General features: G+C 50.6%; 1 protein-coding gene across 1 annotated transcript; it reads left to right on the top strand.

The window, feature by feature from the left end:
* The first annotated feature begins 5,493 nt into the window (after positions 1–5,493).
* On the top strand, positions 5,494–20,179 carry ALAS1 (5'-aminolevulinate synthase 1). Its single transcript, XM_082637451.1, has 11 exons — positions 5,494–5,644; positions 6,614–6,832; positions 10,222–10,449; positions 11,206–11,355; positions 11,755–11,977; positions 13,024–13,208; positions 14,058–14,237; positions 14,780–14,944; positions 17,494–17,762; positions 18,480–18,642; positions 19,865–20,179. Exons 2-11 carry the CDS (start codon positions 6,634–6,636, stop codon positions 20,023–20,025), a joined length of 1,923 nt encoding a protein of 640 aa, XP_082493577.1. The 5' UTR covers positions 5,494–5,644; positions 6,614–6,633; the 3' UTR covers positions 20,026–20,179.
* The last annotated feature ends 5,464 nt before the right edge of the window (positions 20,180–25,643 follow it).

The raw sequence follows: 25,643 nt of genomic DNA, 5'->3' as shown, positions 1-25,643 counted from the left end.
GGCAGAGGAGTGTTGCTCCACCCCATGAGGGATGGGTTTTAGAGTGTAGGGCAGAGAACCTACAGCCCCCGGGCCCCCCAAGGAGGGGTGGGGGCAGAAGGTGGACTCCAGCAGGCTGTGGTCTCCCATGCCAGGCAATGAAGTCCAGAGCCTCTGACCCACGCGCAGGGGACAGAGAAGGAGCACAGTGTCGCCAGCGTGTGGGGCCAGAAAAAAGTCTCGCCTCCTGAGGCTGTGGCTGGTTGCCCAGAGGTTCCTGGAAGTGGGTGATTTCCCCTAAGGGTCCGGCTGGCTGGCTCCTTGGCTGATCACTGCCATGTGCCCACCCTAACTGGACCAACACCCAGAGGTAGAGAAAAGCTTCCACTGAGACCTGAAACCCTTAGACACAGTCCCAGCCTCATTCCTCCCAGCTTCCTTAATCTCCCCGGGGTGGAGCGCTAGGTCAGAGGCAGAAGGCCAGCAGGTCAGCCATGTTCTCCACCTGCTGGCTGTGTGACCTTGGGCAAGTTACTTAACCATTTTGAACTTCTGTCCAACGTATGTGGCTAATCATTGCACAGACCTAGAGGGCTGCTTCGCCGGGACCAGGCCAAACATCTGAATAGAGCTGTTACTTGTTGCCTCACTTGTTCATCATAGTATCATCCTCCCCGGCCTTCTTTTTACCTCTGTCCACCCAGCACCACTTCGCTGAGGCTCGCTCACTCTCTCCCCCATCCTCCCTTCCTTTTTCCAGCTCCCACCTCTTTGGTCAGAATGTGTGCTGGGTAGGCTTTTAAATGCCTCCAGGGCCAGAGAGAAATGAAGGCCCTTGCCTTGGTTGATAATCGCAGTGTTGATAACAGTGGGATTCTGGCAATGGTTGGTTGGGACTCTGATCCCCGCCCTCCCCTCTGCCACATACCTCTTCCTTCTCCCTCTTGCCTCCAGCCTCCCTGGCCCCCTATGTCCCTCCTCCACACCAGGCTCCTCTAGCCTCCCCTGAGGGCCCCTCAGCCTGGCTGCTCCATCAGAGGCGGTATCTCATTGATACCAGGTCCCAGTTCCGAGGTGGGCCCCCCCTCCCCACCACTGTCCATCCCAGGCCCGTCGCCCACACTGGTCACAGCCTGTAATGGCTCCTTTCCTGGGGTGCCTCCCCAGCAGCCCAGGGCAGGGAGCGAGATTCCTTCACACTGTGCATCCAGCACCAGCTGGAGGAGGCAGGCTTAGCCTGCTCCCTTCACCCCCCATCGCCACTCCATCACCTCAGGGGGCCTGCTCTGGCCTGACCTGCAGGCAGGGGCGGGGGGGTGAGGACAAGCACTGGGGAACCCACTTCTGGGCCAGCCTGATTCTTCCCCTCGCCCCGCAACCCTCCTCCAGAGGCTGAGGGCAAAAGAGCCCAGTGTGTGGGCTAGAAAGCAGGACACCTGGATCCCTTTGCAGTACAAACCTCACTTGCTGTGTGGCCTTGAGCAAGCCCTCTCCCCTCTCTGGGTCTTAGTCATCCCAGCTCTAAAATGGGTTAGGGCTACAGACACACACTCAGAGGTCTGCAAGGCCAGACAGTTGTCACTGCTGGACATCACATGTCCACAGGGTTGGGGACCCACTGAAGGGAGTGCTGGTGGAGAAGTGGAGAGAGCATGTCCTGCCTGGGCCAGCCCAGGGGCTCCAGTTCTGCTGAGTCCTCAAGAGAAGCTGGAAATCTGAGTTTCAATTTAACAATCTCCTGATTGCAAAATCTTGACCACTAATTCACATGTTTAAAAGCACTGTGTGGGGACTCCCCTGGTGGCGCAATGCATAAGATTCCATGCTCCCAATGCAGGGGTCCCGGGTTCGATCCCTGGTCAGGGAACTAGATCCCACATGCATGCCGCAACTAAGAGTTCGCATGCCACAACTAAGGAGTCTGCCTGCTGCAACTAAGACCTGGTGCAACCAAATAAATAAATTAATTAAAAAAAAAAAAGGCACCGTGTGGGTCAAACAGAACATGTCTGGGCCACAGTCTGTGGGTGGTAGACTAGAAGGCTAGGTTCCAGGGCCCTCTGGGGCTCTCTGGAAGGATAGTGTTTGCTTTGGGGGCATTTCCTGCTCTCACTTGGCAAGAGGGTGGTGTGCTGTTCCTTGTGTACCCCAGACCTGCTTCCTGGAGCATTTGATGGCTTTGCTCCACTCTGGCCTCTTTCCCGACTAGTCAGTCGGAGCCCACCCCTTGACCTATAGATAGATGGCTTCACAAACACAGGCCCAGGCCTGCCCCAGGTAGGCCAGAGCCTGAGAGGTTTCCAAAGGCAGGACCAGCATAAGGCAGGTGTTGGGGGCCTCAGAACCCTCTTGCCCCGCCCAATCCCCAAATTCCTATCATAACTCCAGGGCCCTATCACTGTAAACCCTGGAGCTCATGTTTCCAACCCTCAGGGCAGACCTGAGCTGTTTCTAGAAACTCTAGCCACTCTGCAAAGCTGGCCCCTTACCCACCACTATTCAGACAGGGACTGACACCCCAAGGAGCACTGCTGGGCCAAGGCCAAGGCCACACTGACCATCAGCAGCACAGGCTGGAGGTTTTGTCTTTCTCTAAAACTGTCTCATGTCCATTTGGGTCTCCTCGAGGTGAAGGCTAGCAAGATTTCTCAGCTGGCTGGCAGATGTGGAAAATGAGGCCCAGAGGAAAGCAGTAAGCTTGCTCAAGGTCCCTGGGCTGCATGATCCTTATAGAGGGGCACTGCTAAAAATAGTTCCTGGAACCCAGAGTGGAAAAGGATGAATCCTGGGGCTAGCGTCAACGTTTTTCTTTTGCCTTGATCCCTGGGCAGTTGCTGTGTGCAGCAGCCCCTGACGGAGAAGATGACGCAGGCAGGGCAGAGAGTGGGGAGGAAGGAGAAAGTCAGGGAGGCCAGATCCCAGCATCATCCCCAGAACGGAGCCTGACCTTGCCTGAACTCCGGAGGCTTGGGCTCCCCTGCCCAGGGCTTGAGTTTATACGGCAGCTCTGAGGAGGGAGGCAAGACAGAATTGAGGGAGAGAAAAAAGAGGGAAGGAAAAATCACGGGGGAGGGAGAGGGAAGTAAGAATGCTAAACCCAGGAGAGGGACCACAGCTTGCCAGAATGGGGCCCACCCAGACTCATCACTGAGGCAGAAGGGGCACTCCCACTTCACAGATGCAAAATCTGAGGCTTAGGGCATGGGGTAATTTGCCAAGATCCCAGAATCAGAAAGTAGCACAGTCAAGATTAGAATTCATGGCTTTAGCCTTTGTCCTTCAGGCAAGGTCTCAAACAGGAAACCACTCAGGCAGCATTTCCCAAAATGTGGCCCCAATATACCCTACCCCTGCATTACCAGGAGGGAGTCCTGGTTAAAATGCAGATTCCTGGGTCAGAATCAAAGGGGCATGGCCCAGGGATATGCATTTTGACCAGTGCCCTGCTGGTGGTTCTTTGAGACCTAACACTGGGAAGCTCTGTGGATCTCTTTTGGCTTTTCTGGTCTGACTTCCTAGCCCTATATCCTAGCTGCACCCTTGCAGCCCAGCTATTCAAATTGAGTCACCCTACCCTCCAGGACAGAACTGGGCCTTTCCCACTCAATGCCTCGCCCACCAGTTTCCCAGTCCCATATAGACCCACCCTTCCAGCCAGTACCTCTCTTCTGGAAGCCTTCCTTGTGGTTGGGATTCCCCTCTCCTTCAGCTTGTGTTGAAGTAATATTGGGTTGGCCCAAAAGTTTGTTTGGGTTTCCCATAACATCTTACGGAAAAACTTGAACGAACTTTTGGGCCAACCCAATAGCCTCCTCCTCCCTCTGGAATTATTTACAACATCCTATTTTACTTTCCGTGTGGATCTGCTTTGTTTCCCAACCTTTCCCTCTATTAAACAGGAAACTCCCAGAGGACTAGACTTATTGGTTTAAACAATAAGCCTCTGAAATCCATGACTTCACTTGACCCTCTGCCAACCACAAGTGGCAAGGCTGGGAGAGCTTTACAATGAGGAAATGGAGCCTTAGAGAGATTGTAACCTACCTAAGACCAAATAAGATTGAGCCGGGGTTAGAACCCATGTCCAGCTCCGATGTCCAGTTCTTTCTGCTTCTGCTTTGCCTCTGATCACTCAAACAGCCCTGCGACGCGGGCAGAACAGGGATTATGATCCCATTGCTCAGATAAGGAAAAGTGAGGCCCAGAGTGGACAAAGCACTCAATACCACCTTTACCCTGTTTTGGCTGCACTTGGGTCTGACCTTTTCTCTTACCCTCTCTCCGGCTGTTGGGCACTGCCCAGGGCCCCTCAGCAGGACGGGGCAGAGCTGAACTTTGGATTCCCAGGCAAAGCCCTCATCCTGGACCCCTGGAATGGTCCCAGCGCCACTCCGGACCCAGGTGCCTCCTCTTCAGGTGGAGACTCGCCTCACCTGCCTTGCAGCTGGCTGGAGATTCAAAGAGAGGGAATTGGGAAATAGCTGGACACGCCTTGGTCACCATCACTCTAGACTTTGTCCCTCTTATTAATGCCCAGCTGAGGAGGAAGCAACCTGGGTGGTCCTTTCCTGAAGAGTGGAGGAGGGCAACTCTGAGCCTGGCACGGGCCCAGCCCAACCAAGCCCAAGTTAAGCTGGGAAGGGTGTGGAGCAAGGAGGCCAGGCTGGCGTTCCTGAGAGGGGTTTGCCAAGCTGTACTCCACAGGTGTGGTCTGGGGGAGACTCAAAGGAGGTGAGGGCAACTCTGAACTTTGGGAGAGAGTACTGAGTCACCCAGCTGGTGCCCAGCCAGGGTGGCCAGCAGGGACTTTGGACAGCCCACAGTGGAAAATAAAAATAATAATATATGTCAAACCCCAACTATGTGTCAGGCCCCATGCCTCCACCCTCACCCCCGACCCAGTGTGTAGTGTGTGGGTTCCATCCAGCCCTGTTCCTTGTGCTCCTTCTCTGCATCAGGTTAAGTCCCTTTATCTCGGACCAGAAAGTGCTACGGCTGGGTCTCCGTCTGCTTCTCCTCGTCCTCCTCACTACGGATCCCTCCCTCCAGCTCCCTGGGCATCACCCCCAGGACCACTCCATCCTTGGTCATTCCAGCCCCACCTCCTCCGGGAAGCCCTCCGCCATGAAAAAAGCCCCGGGTGGGTCAGATCCTGCTTAAGACCCTGGTCCGGAACCCCTCGTTTCCCCTCCCTCCTCTATATCCAAGGCACCCGTTTTTGCAGCCCTATGACCCCCTGGTTGCCCTAGAGGTGCTTCCCCTCCGACTCTGCCCTTTTATGCTCCACAAAGGATTCTGAAGCATAGGGTAGTTAGGGGAAGCGGCAAGGTGGTGCAGCATGAAGTCATCCGTCCCCAGCCTTGTTCTTCGTCCTCCCAGCAGGCAGTCCCGGTAAGCCCAGGTCCCACCAGCACAAACCAAGCCTAAGGAGGAGGGCCTTTACGCCCCGCCCCGCCCTTCCAACTTCTGGAGCGCGCCGCGGCACGCCTGCGCGGAGGATGCCCCGGCCCATGGCGCATGCGCAGCTGTCTATCTGTGTATATTAGGACGACTGGGTTCGCGGCCTGAGGATTCTCGCGGATAAGGGCAAGGGTTTGTTTCTACCCTTGTTTGGGTACACGCCGCCGCCGCCGCCGCCGCCGCCGCCGCCGAGTCTCCCGCGCAGGTGAGGGCCCCGCGCTCTGGATGCGGCGCGGCCGGGGACAACCCCCGCGTGTCCTGCTTGCCTGCGCCCCGCTACTCCGGCCATTGGGACCCCATCCCCCACCGCTCCAATCACCCGCCGCCTCGTGGTCAACTTTCATATGCCCGATCTTCTACCTGATCGGCCCCCTCCCGGCGTTCCCCGTTTAACTGACCGCTTTCGAATTCCCTTCTTAGACACCTCCCGTTATTCTCGAGCTCTCGACGCCCCGGGTAACCACAGACCTCCCCTGCCCAGGACCACCACTTTCCGCCAGACCCACGGCCCTCATTTTTTAGCCCTTGTCTCTTCCCAGTTAGCCCCAGCGGCGCTTCCCCTCGTATCCCTGGCCTTCTTTATGCCCCCCTCCTTTCTCAGTTATGCCCAGTTCACGGAGCTGTAGGGGCATAACCTCGGGGAAATCCTGGCCTCAGGAACCCAGGGCCGGACTGGATGCCTTCTTGGGGTCTGGGAGTGTAGGGACCAGGAGAAGATCAGGATCCCTAAGAGTCTTCTCTGCCTTGATGGATGACAGTGGCTTCTTCCCTGGCCTCACTTCTTCACCTGGGTGGGTGCCAAGGTGTGTTATCTGCACTTCTGCACTGTGTATCTTCCTCAAGGAGCCTCTGACCTCCCAAACCTGTTCCTGACTTGTCCCTCCTGTCCCACCCCCTTGGTTATTGATCATCAGTATTTACCGTATTTGGTAAAGTAGTTTTGCAGGTGCCTTTGTATGGAGCTGGGGAATGAAGGTGATCTGGGTAGAGTGTGGTCACCACTTCTTAGTTGAGCCCCTCATCAGTGCTGTCCTTAGACATTTTTGAGTGAGACTTGTTAGTATCCCACAGTACCCTTGCTATAAACTTCAGGTGACACCTGAACCCAGTGACTTTGGAGTGGTATTTGCGTGATTATTAACAAGTGTTGGTGTCACTCCTCATCTTTGTACAGGATCAGTGCACCTCCGGGACATGGAGACTGTTGTTCGCCGCTGCCCATTCTTATCCCGAGTGCCTCAGGCCTTTCTGCAGAAGGCAGGCAAATCTCTATTGTTCTATGCCCAAAACTGCCCTAAGATGATGGAAGTTGGGGCCAAGCCAGCCCCTCGGGCCCTGTCCACTTCAGCAGTACTCTGCCAGCAGGTCAAAGAAACCCCTCCGGCCAACGAGAGTAAGTGCCCTTAGCAATGAAGTAGAGAGTGGTGATGTTTGCATTCATTACAAGACCCTGGAAGCAATTCTCATGCACAGTGCTGATGAGGGTCACGCGAGGCGGTTACTTGGTGCCAGGGTCAGTTCTCTGCATAGATTATCTCATGGAATTGTCATCCTAACCCCACTAAGTACGCAGTTTTAGTTTTCACATCTTTAAAGGTGAAACAGTGGCCAGCATTCCACCTTGTGGATTGCATGTCAGTGTCTGTTGGAGTTTGTGAGTTGTCAGTGCCTCATTCATGTAAATGTAAAGTTGGAATCTTTATGTAAAGTTGGAATGTAGAAGCTTGTAGCTTTTAAAGTTTTGTGATTTTTCTTCTTTTTTTTTTTTTTCCCTTGCCTTTGCTATGTTGCCTGACCTGTGCCTTTTGCCCTCAATTCCTTTCTGTGCTGTGCCTTCCCAGATTCCTGGTAGTTTCTTATGCAGTCACTTATCATACTTATCTCTTTGTCTGGCTCCAGACCACATAGGCTATTCCAGGCTAAACCATCTTCAAAGTCAACTCTACCTGTGAGTTTTTCAGTTAGGTTAGGCTACACTGAGGTATCAAGCAACCCCCAAATCTCAGGGCTTAACACATAAAGATTTCTATCTTGTTCACGCAAGGTCCACTTTGGGTCATCAAGGCAATTCTGTTCTAAGCAGTGACCTGGGGTTCCACACTCTGGTGTCCTACAGCTTTAACTCTGAAATAGGTGGCTTTTGGGTCACTGTTGCATAAGGGGAAAGTGAGAGGGTGTCAAACCAGCTCATCTTTTAAAAACTTTTCATAACAGTAAATTTCAATTATGAACAACAATAATCAATCCAGGGCCAATTTTGCTTCACTTGTGTCCCCATTCACCCCGTCTGCTCCCACTGGATTAACTTGAAACTGATTCCAGAAATTTCCTCTGTAAATATCAGTATGCACCTTTAAAAGATATGAATTCTTTCTTTTTTTTTGCATGCGGGGGCACACCACGTGGCATGCGGGATCCTAGTTCCTTAACCAGGGATCGAACCAGTGGAAGCGCAGATTCTTAACCACTGGACCGCCAGGGAAGTCCCTATGAGTTCTTTCTAAAAGCACCATCACAATACCATTATCACACCTAAAAAATGATGCAATTTCCTAATATCATCAAATACTCAGCCCCACCAGCTCTTGGATATTTTAGCCAGGAAGCAACACACAACATCCATTGGCCAGAACTAGTCACACGGCTCCAACTAAATGCACGGATGCTGGGGTTTTTTCTCTTTTTTTAATTATTTTTTTTACTGTGGCAAAATGCATATAACATAAAACTTACCATCTCAACCATTTTTAAGTGTACAGTGGTATTAAGTACATTCATATTGTTCTGCAGCCATCACCACCATCCAGTGTCCAGAACTCTTTTCATTGTCCCAAACTGAAACTCTGTGCCAACTAAATACTAACTCCCCATCCTCCTCCCCCAGATCCTAGCAAACATTATTCTACTTTCTCTCTATGAATTTGACTACTCTAGAACCTCACATAAGTAGAATCATACAAAATTTGTTAAAGTAGTGATTTTTTTGACACATGTATCTTTTTTTTTTTTTTTTTTTTTTGGCATGGCTTGCGGGATCTTAGTTCCCTGACCAGGGATCAAACCCAAGCCCCCTGCAGTGGAAGTGCTGAGTCCTAACTACTGGACCACCGGGGAATTCCCTTAACACATGCATCTTTATTTTGTATATGAATTTTTAAATTTTGCTTTTAATAAACAGATCAGAGATTCAGTTTTGGTCTGTCTTTGCCAGGAAAGAATGAAGCTTTTCAGATACCACTTAATTCTAGGGAATAATTTACCTTACAGGCTCTGTTAGGTGTGTTCTCTGGATGTGGACTTGTAAGAAAAGAATGTTTTTTACTAGAAAGTATTTAATCCTTTCTAGGATTTCTTTTCCTCTTTACTATTGTTTAGGACTTAGTTATGTTTTTTACCATTCTGTCCCTAGCAGTAGATTCCTCTTCTATTCCTGGTTGAGTAAAATGTGACTTATCCACTTGATAGACTGCCATGCATCCATCACAAATGATATTCACAAACTATTTACTAGTTTATGTAGATCTTTATAATGAAAAGGGCAGAATAAACAAGCATATACAGAATAAGTACACCTTTTTCTAAATCTACACATAAGGGGTAAAGAAAGATAATATGCCAAGTTGTCTGCAATGGTTATGTTTTGAATAATAGAACTCTATTTTTCTAGACTTCCTACAATGAATATGTACTTACTGACTTTTATAGTGAGTGAAATGAACTTGAAAGCAGGTTTTTTTTTAATTTTTATTTTTTCACTGCAGGGCATGTGGGATCTTAGTTCCCACACCAGGGATTGAACCCTTGCCCCCTGCAGTGGAAGGGTGGAGTTCTAACAACTGAACTGCTGGGGAATTCCCCAAGGCAATTTTTTTGCTTTCCTTTATAGATTTTAATACAAACTGTATTGAGACACTGCCCAAGTTGTAGGAGAGCCTAGCCTATGACTCACAGGAGGATTCCAGAATGATGAAGAAAGTCTTCTCTGGAAGGAAGATGAATGCATTTGCTCAAGGGGAGAGGGAAGTCTAGAAGCTTAATTACCAGCCAACTGCATTAAGTCATGAACTTCTTTGAGGCATTTAGAGAAAACTGGTAGTTTATCTGTTAAGCAATGGCAAGCTTTTTTTTTTTTTTTTTTGCAGTACGCAGGCCTCTCACTGCTGTGGCCTCTCCCGTTGCGGAGCACAGGCTCCGGACGCACAGGCTCAGCGGCCATGGCTCATGGGCCCAGCTGCTCCGCAGCACGTGGGATCTTCCCGGACCGGGGCACGAACCCGTGTCCCCTGCATCGGCAGGCGGACTCTCAACCACTGCGCCACCAGGGAAGCCCAATGGCAAGCTTTTTTTGTCAAGAATCTGTTTAGAAAATATTAGCAGAGAAAAAAACCACATGACCACTTCCAGTTACCTTCAAGAGTGTGTCCTCGCATGAAATATGCTGAGTGTACTTGGGGTAGATTTACTGGAAATAATTCAACTCAAGAATGATGGGCTGTCTAGAACTAGAAAATACTACTTCGGGGATTTATAAGTGAGAAATACTATGGGTTTGAGAGGTAGGTGAACTGTGCCAGTTAACTCTTCACAGGAACATTGTATCCAGTGAGGCAGATGAGAAAACAGTTGATTTAGCAGAACCTAATAAGAATAAACTTGTCTTTGGATCATGGGATAGAGTAAGTATAAGGTTTGTCTTTGAGGCAACAAGAGAAAGAAACAAGTGGGCTTCTGTGTACCGTGCAACCAGATCTGATGCTTCAGTTTTAACATTTCCCCCCTCAGAGGACAAAACTGCCAAAGCCAAGGTGCAGCAGGCTCCTGATGGATCCCGGCAGACTCCAGATGGCACGCAGCTTCCGTCTGGACACCCCTCCCTTGCCGCGAGCCAGGGCACTGCGAGCAAATGCCCTTTCCTGGCAGCCCAGATGAGCCAGGGCGGCAGCAGCGTCTTCTGCAAAGCCAGCCTAGAGCTTCAGGAGGATGTGCAGGAAATGCATGCCGTGAGGGAAGGTAAACAGATGACATGAGCCATCAGAAGAGCAAAGAGGTTCTTTGGCTCTTTCAGACCCTCAGATTTCTGTGTGGACTATTATTAGAGTAGTATTTGTGTCAGCACCTTCCTGTTTTAGGGCTGAGGAGGAAAGGTCATGAGATAGAGGACTGTATGGCAAAATGTGGGAGTTTTTTTCTGTGTGTGTGTAGGATGTGACCAGCTTTTACAGTAATTCTTTAATTTCTGAAAATACCCCTTAGGCGTAAACTATTGCCAGTTGCCCTTTGTTTCTTTCCCACCATTTGGTTGGATAAAAGGTGAAAAACAGTGTTACTGCAGTAAATGCTAGTTTTAGGACTCCCAAGCTGTGTCTTAGTGGTGGTCATTGAGTGGCAACCTTAATTCCACCTGTGGCTGTATCCATGGTCCCCAGAAATTCTCCTCAGCAGAAATGATACAAGTGGCTGAAATTGTGTTCTGTGAAGAAAATTGTCTCAATTAGGGTAGGGCGGGTACGATGGGGAAGGCAAACCAGCCAGAAAAAAAAAGCTTTGGACTTTAACGTTCCTCAAAGCTGACTGGTAGCTCTGAAAACAAAACCAAACAGTAACTAAAGAAGAGAAGCTTCATACACTCAGTTACATCTCACTTTCGTTATGATGGGCTTTTTTTGTGAACTAGGCAGTAAGCCATTTTTAACAGTATGACTGGAAGGTATTGTAAACTCAGAATAGAACATTGGTCCCCTTCGCCTCTTGTTACTTTTGTTACAGAGGTTGCCCAAACCTCAGTGAATCCCAGTGTGATTAGTGTGAAGACGGATGGAGGGGAGCTGAGTGGTTTGCTGAAGAACTTTCAGGATATCATGCGAAAGCAACGACCAGAAGGAGTGTCCCACCTTCTTCAAGATAACTTGCCAAAATGTGAGTCTCCTCGTTATTTGCCTGATGCAGGAGAGTTTATAACTTAAACATACATCAGATTAAATGTATAATTGCATGGTGAGTTGTGGATTAAAAGCCATGTCTCTTGCTTGATGCAAGTAGATGCTCTTGGCTATAGTGAATGCCAATCCTATTGATAGCCTGCCTCATCTCTCTTAATACCTACTGTCTGCTCACGGGGTCAGACAGTGTCATTTGAGACATACACAGACTCAAGATAAGGATGTCAAGGAACTTTCCCAGATGAGTACTTCGTTAGTTTGTCCAGAATCTCCTTGGTCCCGAATGGCCAAGCTGGGATTGGAAACTAGGTCTTACACCAAAGCCTAGATGTGCTTTTTAACCATCAAACTGTACCATCTTTTGTTCGGTTTTTAGCTGTTTCCACTTTTCAGTATGATCATTTCTTTGAGAAGAAAATTGATGAGAAAAAAAATGACCATACCTATCGAGTTTTCAAAACTGTGAACCGGAGGGCGCAGTTCTTCCCCATGGCAGATGACTACTCAGACTCTCTCATCACCAAAAAGCAGGTGTCCGTCTGGTGTAGCAATGACTACCTAGGAATGAGTTGCCACCCACGGGTGTGTGGAGCCGTCATGTAAGTAGCCTTCAGTTTTCAGATATCACTGGCATGACTTAGCAAGACACTGATGATTTATAGAAATTGGATCTTTTATGGGGGGGATATTCAGCAGCTGAAAGTGTGCCATAGCAAAATGCTCTTTTTAGCCTTTAAAAATATGTACAGGTTACTTTTAGAGAAACTCTAACGTGTAAGTAGTTGGTGAAGCCCCTTTGTGAGAGTTTAAGTTTCTGGGCTCATTGACTACACATGTCCACTCACTTACTACCCCTCCACAGGCAAGTCTTGGACAGAGGCTTCCTGGCTTGTGGCTGTGGGTGGAGAAATACAAATCGAGCAGCACTGGATGGTAGAGGGACTGCCCTGGTAGTACAGTGGTTAGGACTCCATGCTCCCAATGCAGGGGGCCTGGGTTCAGTCCCTGGTCAGGGAACTAGATCCCACATGCATGCTGCAAGTAAGAGTTCACACGCTACAACTAAGGAGCCTGCCTGCTGCAACTAAGACCCAGTGCAACCAAATAAACAAATATTAAAAAAAAAAAAAAAAAAAGGCTGGTAGAGCCTGTCGTTCATGTCCTTCAGGAAGTTTGCCATGACTAGGAACACTTGAGAGAGTTGCTGGTCAAACTCTCCAAGGAGGCTTGATAGAGAGAGCCCAGTCTGAGGTTTAGTAATAGAGATAGCCTAACATTATGGGACTGGTTCACAGAGGGTTTAGGTAACCACCATTCAAGATGTCCCTCTAGAGCCTGAGGTCGTGTTATTGGAGAAAAAGATGTTTGTCAGAGAAAAGAAATCTCAGTAAGTTAACTAAAACTCAACTAAGATTGTTAACACTTGCTCTTGATGTTCCCTAGAGGCCTCATCACCCTGGTGTTGAGACCTTCTCCCGCCCAGTCTAGAGATGAAGTGGGTTGAAACTTGTATGAACTTCTCATTCACAGGGAGAGAGGTGCTACATCAACATCAGTTTCAGCCTCCTGGATCCTGGAGGAATGTTCACATTGTATTCAGAACCATGAGATTTATTTTCTGTCTGCTCTTTTTTTTTTTTTAAAGGGACACTTTGAAACAGCATGGTACTGGAGCAGGGGGTACTAGAAATATTTCTGGAACTAGTAAATTCCATGTGGACCTGGAGCAGGAGCTGGCTGACCTCCACGGGAAAGATGCAGCACTCCTGTTTTCCTCGTGCTTTGTGGCCAACGACTCGACCCTCTTCACTCTGGCTAAGATGATGCCAGGTAGGAAGCCTGTCATGGGTGCCTTAGAGTTTTCTGGCTTTCTTAGTAGTAACAGGAATATTGACAACAAAGAAAGCTTACCAGAACCACTCAAGAGTTATGATAGTAACTGGGAGCATTTGTTCTTGAATTGAGCATAAAGTGTTAACTGTACATTATAAATGCCAGTAGAACATGATAACAATGAAGAATCAGATTTGCAGTGCTTGTCTTTAAGCTAATTGCTTCCAGTGTGCTTTGTACTCTAAGAAAATCCTTTGGAGAATTCTCTTAATTATGTGTAGTTATCTTTCTTTTTAAAAAAAATTTTTTTTTAATTAATTAATTTATTTTTGGCTGCATTGGGTCTTCGTTGCTGTGCGCGGGCTTCTCATTGTGGTGGCTTTTCTTATGGTGGAGCATGGGCTCTAGGCGCGCGGGCTTCAGTAGTTGTGGCTCGCTGGCTTCAGTAGTCGTGGCACGTGGGCTCTAGAGCCCAGGCTCAGTAGTTGTGGCACACGGGCTTAGTTGCTCCGCAGCATGTAGGATCTTCCCGAACCAGGGATCAAACCTGTGTCCCCTGCATTGGAAAGCCCTTTTCGCTGGAAAGTTATCTTTCCATTGAGTTTGGAGTGAGACAGCCAGATTTAAAAGCAGATTAGTTGCATGCCACTGGGTTATTTTACACCTATAGGCCCTCTCAGAGGAGAATAACTAGTTAGTTATTTTTCCAGAAAGAAACTGGCACGCAGGGTCTTTTTCCTACTGGGCAAAGCAGCATTTTCAGGTCAAAGTCTGTTGTCCTTGACTGTCGAGGAAATAATTTGTCTTTGGTGCAGATGGCAATAAATAGCATTTTTGTCTTGTTAGGCTGTGAGATTTACTCTGATTCTGGGAACCATGCCTCCATGATCCAAGGGATTTGGAACAGCCGAGTGCCAAAGTACATCTACCGCCACAATGATGTCAGCCACCTCCGAGAACTGCTGCAGAGGTCTGACCCTGCCGTCCCCAAGATTGTCGCATTTGAAACTGTCCACTCAATGGACGGTAAGTCTAGGTAGAGGCCAATCTGAAATCTTTTTTTTTTTTTTTTTTTTTTTTTTTGCGGTATGCGGGCCTCTCCCGTTGCGGAGCACAGGCTCCGGATGCGCAGGCCCAGCGGCCATGGCTCACGGGCCCAGCCGCTCCGCGGCATATGGGATCCTCCCAGACCGGGGCACGAACCCGTATCCCCTGCATCGGCAGGTGGACTCTCAACCACTGCGCCACCAGGGAGGCCCTGAAATCTTAAATGAAAACAAGGCCTGAACTTCTTAAAAGTGTGATATTTATTTCATTTTTGTAGTTTCTTTTCACTTTGCCAGGATTTTGTAGTTGCAGGACACTGTATAGATTGGGCTGAATGTAGATATTCTATTCTGGCTTTTACTAGGCTCCAAACCCCAAGGTAATCCAGAAACTGGGGGAAGTTAATTGGTTTCCCCAATGTTAAAAATATCTTAGAACGTACGTTGCTGTGTTCTAACTCTTACCAAAACAGAAATTCGTGAAATAGCAAGCACTTCAATGCGGTCTGTGGTCTCTCCTAGGGGCAGTGTGCCCACTGGAAGAGCTGTGTGACGTGGCCCATGAGTTTGGAGCAATCACCTTTGTGGATGAGGTCCATGCGGTTGGGCTGTACGGGGCTCAAGGAGGAGGGATTGGCGATCGGGATGGAGTTATGCCAAAAATGGACATCATTTCTGGAACGCTTGGTATGTACACTCTGCACAGTCTGTAATCTGCACTAAAATTACATTCTCCTAACAAGGCCAAGGACTACTGGTCTAACAGGTCAGGTGAGGAGGTGGTCTGATAGCATCTAAAGCCTGGGTCACTTTTTTGAGTGAGTTTTCTTTCCTCAGTGAGTGGTGGCACAGCTTATCAGAATCCCTTGAGTCATGGCACGGCCCCCAGAATCAAAGTAAATCTCACAGCCTAACGTGATAGAAGTACCATTTGTTGCCATCTGAGCTCATTCCAAACATAGTTGTGGCTTTAGGTATACGCCGTGGCAACAGCCTTTACTCTCTGTGCGTCAGATTTTTCCCTTATATTAAAAAAAAAAAAATAGGGCTTCCCTGGTGGCGCAGTGGTTGAGAGTCCACCTGCCAATGCAGGGGACACAGGTTTGTGCCCCGGTCCAGGAGGATCCCACATGCCGCGGAGCGGCTGGGCCCATGAGCCATGGCCGCTGAGCCTGCGCGTCCGGAGCCTGTGCTCCGCAACGGGAGAGGCCACAGCAGTGAGAGGCCCGCGTACCGCAAAAAAAAAAATTAAAAAAAATAAAAGAATAAAAAAGAAGAAGAATTTTAGTGCTTTTCTCCTAGAGCTGCAGGTCAGGCATTGTGTTGTGAAGCGCTGAGCTCTGTGCCTATCGGGTGGGAACATTCCAGTTCACCTGGCTACTTTGTATTTCCTCTGCTCCTCCCAATAGAGAGGCCATGTCTCTTGGAGCAACTCCAGACTGTTCCAGACTCCATAGCCATGCTGCCTGCTGGGTGTAAATCTTGCATGCTTAATAACTCACTAGCTGTGTGACCTTGGCTTTGTGGTTAACTTCCTTGTGCCTCAGTTTCCTCATCAATATGATGGAGGTAACAATAGAACCCACCTCAGCTTGGAGAAGATAAATGAACTGTATACAAACAATTACTGTAGACATTCTTTTGTCTATGAGGTAAAAATGTAAACTGTACAATTTTTTTTTTTTTTTTTTTTGGCTGCATTGGGTCTTTGTTGCTGCACACAGGCTTTCTCTAGTTGCGGCGAGCAGGGGCTTCTCTTCATTGCAGTAGGCATGCTTCTCATTGCGGTGGCTTCTCTTGTTGCAGAGCACGGGCTCTAGGCACACGGGCTCCAGTAGTTGTGGCACGAGGGCTCAGTAGTTGTGGCATGCAGGCTTAGTAGTTTTGGCACACGGGCTTAGTTGCTCCACAGCATGTGGGATTTTCCCGGACCAGGGCTCGAACCCGTGTCCCCTGCATTGGCAGGTGGATTCTTGACCACTGTGCCACCAGGCAAGTCCAACTGTACAAATCTGAGAATTTCAAAAGTTACTAAGGCAGCTGGAGACCATGTAGTAGTTAGCTAAAGTGCCACTTTACAGCCTGCAGTTGGTAAAGGAAAGGACAGGCAAAAAAGAGCGTCCTTCAGGGCTTCCCTGGTGGCGCAGTGGTTGAGAGTCCGCCTGCTGATGCAGGGGACACGGGTTCGTGCCCTGGTCTGGGAAGATCCCACATGCTGCGGAGTGGCTGGGCCCGTGAGCCATGGCCGCTGAGCCTGCGCATCCGGAGCCTGTGCTCCACAATGGGAGAGGCCACAACAGTGAGAGGCCCGCGTACTGCAAAAAAAAAAAAAAAAAAAAGAGCGTCCTTCAGCACCGTGAAGGGGCGTGAGAACATCGTGCAGACCAGTAGAGCCTGGGGCCTCGCAGGGCAGAGCCTTGCCAAGAGGAAAGCTCTTGTTCATGTGTCCTAATTCCAGCAGCCCTTTTCTTGTAAAGAGCTTTTATGACATGGGCTCTTTGAAGGTATGGTCACTGTGAGATGAAAAGGGCTGGAGAGAGAAATTTTCCACTGTCAGAGATTATACCAACCCAGCAGTGCGTGGGGCTCAAGCAAGACTGTTAATTACAGAACATAATGTTAAGATCGAGGAGGACTCTTCTGGAGTCATTAATCCTGAAACCCGAGATACCGATTATACAAGGGGACTTAACAAGAATTGAAAAATGAGGCCGGCCCTAAATCAACCCTAACAGGGTCTGAGTTTTCATATTTATCCAGCAAACACTCCTTGTCAGAGTTTTGTGGTTACTTAAGTAGAAATTAATACCAGCCCTGCCAAAACAGTTAATGTCTTAGCTGGGTGACATTCGGCCTCAAGAGTAATTCTCACAGTGAGCCCCCCGCTCAGACCCTGTCCTGGAGCAGGCGCAGTGCAGAGCGAGGGGGGATGCAGCCAGCCTGGGTGGGAAGGGAGGTGGCACGTGGGGTTCAGGCACGCTGTGATCAGTCGCCGGTGCCAGGCCTGGTCTGGATACCTGCGCTTTGATCCTGGTCAGACACCAGCTTGGCCTTGTGACTTTGGTCAAGACCCTTTCATAACGTTCTCAGCTTTTTCCTGTTCAGAAATGGGCTTGATATGAGTCTTAGGGCAAATAAAGATGAGGAAGAGAAGAGTGAGTGCTCTGAGGCTCTGCAGCACCTGGCTGTGCACACTTAGGGCAGTTGCTGTAATAAATGAGCCTGTCTCCTCCCAGGCAAAGCCTTTGGCTGTGTTGGAGGGTACATCGCCAGCACGAGTTCCCTGATCGACACCATCCGGTCCTATGCAGCGGGCTTCATCTTCACCACCTCCCTGCCACCCATGCTGCTGGCTGGAGCGCTGGAGTCTGTGCGGATCCTGAAGAGCACCGAGGGCCGGGTGCTTCGCCGCCAGCACCAGCGCAACGTCAAGCTCATGAGGCAGATGCTGATGGACGCCAGCCTTCCAGTCGTCCACTGCCCCAGTCACATCATCCCCGTCCGGGTAATGAGCGGCTTGTGATTGGACTCGCTGGGGGCCGGGGCTCCGCACTTGATGGGAGATGTCCTGGTTCACGCCCTCCTGAAGTTGGGCTGTGGCAGTGTGACTGCCAGGGCGAGGGACTGTAGCCAGTGGCCCTCTGCCGTGTTTCCGCCTTTGGTTGACTTCACAATGAGAATGAAGCCTTTGAACCCAGCAGGCTGGAGCAGAGGTTCCTTCTCCAGAGCACTAGCCTTGACAGGGTAAACACAGAGCTTGTATCTGGAAAGCTCCGGAAGCCTGAGCTTGGCTAGCTTTGAAGTATGGCTTTTTATTCATTTAATTTTGAAATGGGTCTTGCTTTGCCCACTACAAAGGGTAGCCCTGTTGCTGTCACAGTTGAATTCATCTGAGTAGTGAAGCTGGTATAAAAGCTGCCTTATCCCCAGGATGCACACGTCCAACTACCGTCATACTGGGGTCACAGAAGCTCCCGTTTCCCCCATTCGGAGTCTGGGTGGGGAGATCAGTGTGAAATTTACTTCTAATATGGTTTCAGTCCTCTGGTCTGTAGTGAACAACACTGGACCCTTTAAGTCTCAGGTGTCTGGGCAGCACTTTACCTCTGTGCCAGGCTTGCATACGCGGCTCCAGCCTGAGCCACGTGGGCACGCGTGTCACTAGTCTCTGCTAAGAGGTGGTCCATCCAGTTCTGGTCTCACCTTCTGTTATCAAACTTAGGTTGCAGATGCTGCTAAAAACACGGAGGTCTGTAACGAGCTAATGAGCAGACATAACATCTACGTCCAAGCGATCAATTACCCCACGGTGCCCCGGGGGGAGGAGCTGCTGCGCATCGCCCCCACGCCCCACCACACGCCACAGATGATGAACTACTTCGTGGGTGAGTAGCCGGGGAGCCGCAGCACCTCATGGGAGAGTGGCATGAAGCTGTCTTTTCAGTGTCTATAATTGAAGCCATTCAGAGTCATTCAGATTTGTCTCTTCTTCTTCCAAGCAATTCAGAATGTTCTCAGATGGTATAAAACTGTAAAAGACACTTAGTCATTTGCGTTCACTTCAGGAGGGTGCAGTCATTTGGGAAGTGCTGAGGGAGCCTGCTCATCCACTCACTGTTCCCATGCCCCTGTCTGGGTGACTCAAGGATGCCCGGTCACAGCTGTTGCAGGAGAGATGCCTCTGAGGGCCTAAGTCTGCCCGGGCCTCCAGAGCTCAGCTCTGCACTTCCCTCTGTTCTCTGAACCAACTCCACACGAACCCCTTCTGATGAGAGTCACTGTTCAGCATTTTATATTCTCATAGTTCTGTAGAAGCCAGTCCTTCACCCCCCCCCACCCCGCGTCCACCTAAAGGCAGAGACCAATGGGCTGCTCCTGGTTGCCTCTGCCTCAAAGGTGCGTTCTCCTCCTGAGCCACCACCCCTGTCCGAGGTGTTTCCCCTGCCTGGAGCCTTTAGGGCTGCTCTGCTAGGAGTGCTCAGCCCGACACAGTGGAGCCATGTGGGAGCAACTTCTTTCCTGAAGGCATGTAAAGGAAAGCCAGAGTTGGGTTTTGTTTTTTGTTTTTTTTTTTTATAACAGCCTATTAAGATGGAATTCACATACCGCAAATTCCACCCTTTCAAAGTATGAAATTCAGTGGTTTTTAGGTAATGTGGTGCAACCGTCACCACTCTGATTCCAGAACATTTTCGTCACCTCAAAGAGAAACCACACACCCCTTAGCAGCCACTCCCCATCCCCAGCCTCCATCAGCCCTGATCCACTTTCTGCCTATACATTACATTTTATGTAAGTGGAATCGTACAATATATGGCCCTTTATGCCTGGCTTCTTTCACAGCACAGTGTTTTCAAGGTTCAGCCATGTTGTAGCATGAATCAGCACTTCATTTCTTTTTATTACCAAATAATCTTCCTTGGTACAGATATACCACATTTTGTCTATCCATCAATTGACGGATGTTTGGGTTATTTCCACTTTTTGACTATTATGAAAATAATTCTGCTGTGAACATTTGTGTGCAAGTTTTTGTTGGGGGCATGTGTTTCCATTCGTCTTGGGTATGTACTGCCTTTAATTTTTAAAAACTGTTCTTCCTCACAGAGAATCTGCTGGCCACGTGGAAGCGAGTTGGGCTGGAACTCAAGCCACATTCCTCAGCCGAGTGTAACTTCTGCAGGAGGCCGCTGCATTTTGAAGTGATGAGCGAAAGAGAGAAATCCTACTTCTTTGGTATGAGCAAGTTGGTGTCTGCTCAGGCCTGAGTGTGTCACACCCTCAATTACTCCACCTAACCCCAGGCCACATTGTATCCAGGTAGTCAGTTCTCCAGAGTTGTCTTTGTATGTGAATTAAATTATATTAAATTTTAATCTGTAGTAAACGTGTAGTCCTGAAAATAAATTCTTGTCTAAATCATGGGTCCTCTTTTCATTGGCTCCTGAATCAAAAAATCATTCATCCCTTTAAACTTGGTCTGTACTGTTGAGATGTATGAAGTATATAAAAACATCCTGGTCCTCCGGTAGTGGCTCCAGACCCTGCTGGGATGGCAGGACCTCCCAGTCCGCAGGAAGCTAGCATGTCTTTAATGCGAGCCAGGTGGTGGCCCAGCTGCGCCCCAGCCTGAGCAGTTCTGAGAGCAGTCACCACAGGGCACCACACGGCGGCTGTTTCACTCTGAGCCTCTCCCCACACCTTACGCGCAGTCCGCGCTGCAGTGGCTTCTCCCTTCCCACTTTCCCTTCCCAGCCACTGCCTCCCCCTCACACTTCCCTGTGAAAGTTGGGCAGTCGGGCTTGTCTGTCACCAGCAGGTCCTCCAGTGCCAGCTGCACCTGTGATTGTGCCCCTCCCCTCAAAGTGGAGGCGTTTGTGCTCCTTCCTCTGACTCGTGCCCCTTGTGTTCTGGGTCCCCTGGCTTCTCGTGCATTCCTGCAACTATCTCTTGCCTTCTCCCCATTGGCCTGCAGCAGGCTCTCACCCATCCTAAAAATAAAACGCTCTCCCTCAGTCTCGACCCCCATCTAGCTGCTGCCTCTGTTCTGCCCCTTTTCTGCTTAGCCCTCCCCACTTGGTCCTTCAGCCTGTTCCTTGTGGAGGCCGCTCTTTTCTTGCCACGTCTTGCTGCTTCTTGCCAAATCCAGTGGCCTCCTGTTTTCCTTTCATTGGATCTCCCAGTGGTGTCTGAGGTGGTTGTCCTTGGCCTTTTTACAGCTTACTCTAAGCTTCCGTGCCACTGACCTCTCCTGATTGCCCTCCTCCTTCCTGAACTGGTCCTTCTCTGAACATTGAGCGCCCCCTGGGTTCATCTCTAACTGCATGTAACCCTTCCCCTCCCTGCACAAGATCTCCCCCAGCCCCGGGTTTCCAGTTCCAGCTGTACGGGTTTCCAGTTCCAGCTGTACGTCACTGAGGGCCAGCAAACAAGCACCTGAACCACGCAGCTCCTGAGGGCGCCCTGGGTCTGCCCACTCCTCCCCTTCCTGCCCTTCTCCTCATCTTCCCACATCTACCCAGTTACTCCTGCCTCTCGTGGAAAACAACTCTGTCCTGCCCACGCGTGACACTGTTAGCAAGTCGTGTACATTTTACATCGAAGATACACCTCAGGCCACTTCCTGTCACCTCCCACTGCTACCATCCTGCTCGTGCCACCATCATCCTGGCACCCGCCCCAGCCTCTACCCCACACAGCAGCCTGAGAGAGCTTTTTAAAAAAACGGAGTTCCGTGGCGGCCCAGTGGTTAGGACTCGGCACTTACACTGACGGAGCCCGGGTTTGATCCCTGCTTGGGGAACTAGGATCCCGTGCAGTGCAGCCTAAAAAACATATATATATCACATCCTGTCCCTCCCCTGTAGAAAATTTTTCAGGGTCTTCGAATTGCACTCATTAAATTCTAGATTGTCACACAGACTGATGACATTCTCTGGGATCAGGATCCCATCCAGCTCTGCAGCCTCATCTCCCGTCCCACCCCAACCTGTTCACTCTGCCTCACATGTGGAAGCGTACTCCTGGGCCTCAAATACCCACGGACGTTCTCACCAGCTTCCAGACCTTGGTGGTGTTAGCCATTGTTTCTCTCCTGGATTTCTCTTCCCTGGATCATGGTGTGGATGCCTCTCTTCACACAGGACAAGGGTCCGCGAGGAGACCTTCCCTGAGCCCCCGGAATAAGACAGCCCCTCCTGTGCTCTCACCATCACTTGGCCTCCCCCCGGGCTTCCCTTCAAAGCCTTGGTCACCACCCCTGCTGACCGTTTCCCTGTCATTCTCCTTGTTTCTCTCTCCCCAATGCTGTGCACAGTACCTGACATACACAGTGGACATTGAGTAAATGTGTTGAGTGAACAAAAGGGGACTGTCTCAGCTGTAATGCAACACCACAGACTGCGGGGCTCAAACAACAAACATTTGTTTCTCACCGTTCTGGAGACTGGAAGTCGCGGTCAAGGTGCCAGCAGATTCAGTTCCTGGTGACAGCCCTCTCCCTGGCCTGCACGCAGCTGCTTTCGCACTATAAATGCACGTGACCTTTCCCTCTTCCTCTTCTTATATGATCACTAACCCCACCACAAGGGGCCCACCTCCTGCCCTAATCTAAATCTAATTACCTTCCAAAGGCCCCACCTCCAAACACCATCACCTGGGAGTTATTGCTTCAACCCATGGGAGGACAAACATTCAGCCCATAATAGGCACCAGTAAGAACACCCAAGGCTACTTTACCAGAAAGAATAGGTGAGCCGAAGATCAACCAAGCAGCCGGAGGACACAGAGCCTCCTGGCCTCGCTGGCCTCTCTCAGCTCCAGGGGCGGCTGGGGGTGGCCCCCCGCCCCTAATCAGCCCAGGCACTGAAAGAGCTCCCTGAGTCCTGGTCCCATCAGATAAAGCCACACACCTGGGCAGGCCGCTGGGCGTGATGGAAGTCACGTCCCCTTGGAAAAACCACGCGCCTCCTTTCTGCTCAGGAAACATGCCTCACTCAGCCTTCCCAGCTCTGTTCCCTCACGAAAGCCTTCAGGGCCTTTCCATTGTCCTACACGTTCCCACGCCTGGAACTCCCTCCACCTCCTTTCCGCCCAGTGTGGTTTCCCCTCTACCTTGGGTCCTGTTTCTCCCTGAACGCTTAACGAGACCCACCTTCCTTCTCATTAAGACTCAGAGCCAGCTGGGTCAACAAGGTCATGAGCTCAACTTCTTGCTGCTGGTGGTTATGAGAACAAAGGATGATGGAATGTTCTGGAGGGAGTGGATGGATTTATCAACTGCTTACACAGGAGAAGCTTGGCTTCTAATAAGAATCCAAGTGTGAAAATGTATGATGTCATGGAAGTTTCCCAAGAATATTTAGAAGTCTAGGGTGTTAAATAAAATGTCTTAGAGGGGAAAGGGAGAGCTGTAGCTTAGAATCTTAGCAGCACTTCTTCCCGTCAAGTTGTCCTGAGTCTCATGCCCTCTACTTATCTAGCACACACTGCTCCCCAACAGCAAAGAAGCACAGGGAGGCAACACCAGGGCCCGCAGTCACCTCGGTCCTCCTCCCGGCTTCACGAGCCTCTGATTCAACCACATTCGCCTCCAAACCCCGTTCAGTGCTCTGGGCAGGGGCCCTGATTCAGGAGGATCCATCTCTGGGTGGAGAGAGAAAATCTTGAAGCCACATCAGCTAGTTGTCCTCAGCATAAGTCCCTTGCCTAATAATGACCACCAAGGACCCGCTAGGTTTCCCAGACTTTACACACATTACCACAAACCCTTGTAACAGCCTGCAGAGTAACTCTGGCCATCCCCATTTTCAGATGAGCAAACAGGCTCTGCAAGGGAGGTCACCTGCACAGGATAACCCAAATGGCAGAGCTGGTGATCGCCCCAGGTAATCTGACCTGAGGCTCATCTCTTCCACAGCCTTGCAGAGCTGCGCCGTGGGTAGTGTCGAGGATGTCCAGCAGTGTGGAGGAGAGGGCTGGGAGCCAGCCACGAGTGCCCTTCCCGACCACGGTATCTCCCGCCCAGCTCCTAGCGCCCCCTGTGGGGCCTGGGTTAGTGGCTCTGGCCCCGACGCCATAGACAGCAGCAGAGCCTTTCCCTGCAGATTGAACCAAGCACCATGGACCCGTAGACTCACTTAAGCGGAGCCCAACAGTGCTCCTAACATAGCCCCCATGCTTCATCTCCAAAATGCTCTTCTTCTGAATCCTCAGCCCCAAAAGAACCAGGTCTGGGAGCATGAGTGAGTGACCGTGTATGTGGAGGCTCTAGCTGGGAACTACCCGAGGGCAGACTCTCTTGGTCTGAGACAGGCAAATTGTGCTTCCCACATGCAAAATGTGGTGCCCTGGACAGGGCCCTGCCTCCTGCTCCAGATGTTGCCAGAGCTGTCTCAGAGCCACTCAGCAGGGCCTCCCCCAAGACTCCAGCCTGGGGGAAGGATGGTTCCTGTTTTCTCTTCTCCCCAGGCATGGGCCACGGAAGCTCATGGGGCCACGCTATAACTTCAGCCTGCCCTTCCAGAAGCCGGATTGGGTCAGGGCCCTTGTGGGGCTTCTGATAGGTGGGCCAGAGATCCTCCTCTTTCTTTCAGGCAGGCAGATAATAGGGGATGCCAGCCCCCTGCAGGAGCCCCTATACCCAGGTCAGAAAGGAGAAGGAAACCTATACTTCTCTTCCAGCTGTGGCCTGGAGGGAGGGCAAAAGCAGCCTCCCAGCCCCACCAGGGCTGCAAGATTAGCCAAGTCTGCATGAGCTCCAACCTTCCATCCCAGAGGCCGTGAGCTGCCCCAAGCTGGCCTGGGCCAGCTCGGCTGGTCCCACTCTCCCACCGCCCCAGGCCCCGGCTCTGACTGAGAGGCTGCAAGTGTCTCCTCTGCTCCTCAAAGGGCAGACTGACTTGTGGGGCTGGTGAGGCAGCTGGCCCGGGCAAAGCACCACAAGAACTCTGGGCCTGACAGGACCCACAACTCCCCGAACACTTGTGGAGACCGTGAGCAGGTTGTCTCCAAACACTGGCATGTGGGCATCAAGGCTCCTGGCAGTATCCCAAAATCTACACTGAAATCTAGTATCAAAACTAGAAACACACACACATACTCCATCCTGGCTGCAACCCTCACCTAAGTGCAATCAGCTGTGAGAGGTGGCGGCTCATCTAGGTGTCCATTTGATGTCAGAACAGAGAGACTCAGCATGTGCTCTAGGTGGAAACAGAAAGGGATGGATTGTGAGCTCACCCTAGAATCTTCCCTGACTCTCAGCTCACTGCTGCCAGGATTCACCCGCAGGCCTTCCTCTCCCCAGCCTGGACCAGCCTCCTGGGTGCAGCACAGAAATGGCCACCAGAGGGCGCAATCACCCCTCTGAACTTGCCTCCAATCTTCCCCATCTCTTTAGGAATGAACATTCCCCAGGGCCGCCGCCTCCAAGGAATCTGGCGCCAGTCAGAAATGAAGGGGGCCTGCAGGTTCTCTGCCCTTGAGGCAGCTTCAGTTCCATCTGGTGAGGGAGGCAGATCCTGAGACCAGTTCCAGAGGAATGCTGAGCTCGGCAGGCCTGGGCATCTGGGGAGGGGTTGACAGGGGCAGAAGACCCAGCCTGCCTCTGGGAAAGACCAAGGCCGCACTCGGTGACCTTCCTCAGACTCCCCTGAAAAGATGCCAGTGAACACAACTGCCCTTAGCATCTTCCCTCCCCTGCGGACCCATGCCCCGTGGGCCCTCCCTCTTTCTCCATGACAATTACCCCCAAATCACCTCTTGCTCCCCTTCATTTTAGGAAGGCCTGGAGCACTGTCCCCTTTTCCTCCCACTCCCACCTCCAGTGAGCTCAGGGTTAGCTGTTGGCCCTCCGGTAGCATTTATTAAGCGCCTGCTCTATGCC

The sequence above is a fragment of the Mesoplodon mirus genome (genome assembly GCF_964341445.2).
Source record: "Mesoplodon mirus genome assembly, chromosome: 12".
Classification (NCBI taxonomy): Eukaryota; Metazoa; Chordata; class Mammalia; order Artiodactyla; family Ziphiidae; genus Mesoplodon; species Mesoplodon mirus.
Note: the sequence above shows the minus strand (reverse complement) of the source record. Positions and strands in the feature narration are given on the sequence as shown.

Excerpts from the sequence above, each read along its gene's own strand:
- ALAS1 (XM_082637451.1), top strand. The coding sequence starts at position 6,634 with ATGGAGACTGTTGTTCGCCGCTGCCCATTCTTATCCCGAGTGCCTCAG. Across the intron at positions 14,238-14,779 it reads AACTGTCCACTCAATGGACG|GGGCAGTGTGCCCACTGGAA; the intron begins GTAAGTCTAGGT and ends GGTCTCTCCTAG. Across the intron at positions 17,763-18,479 it reads GTCACATCATCCCCGTCCGG|GTTGCAGATGCTGCTAAAAA; the intron begins GTAATGAGCGGC and ends TATCAAACTTAG.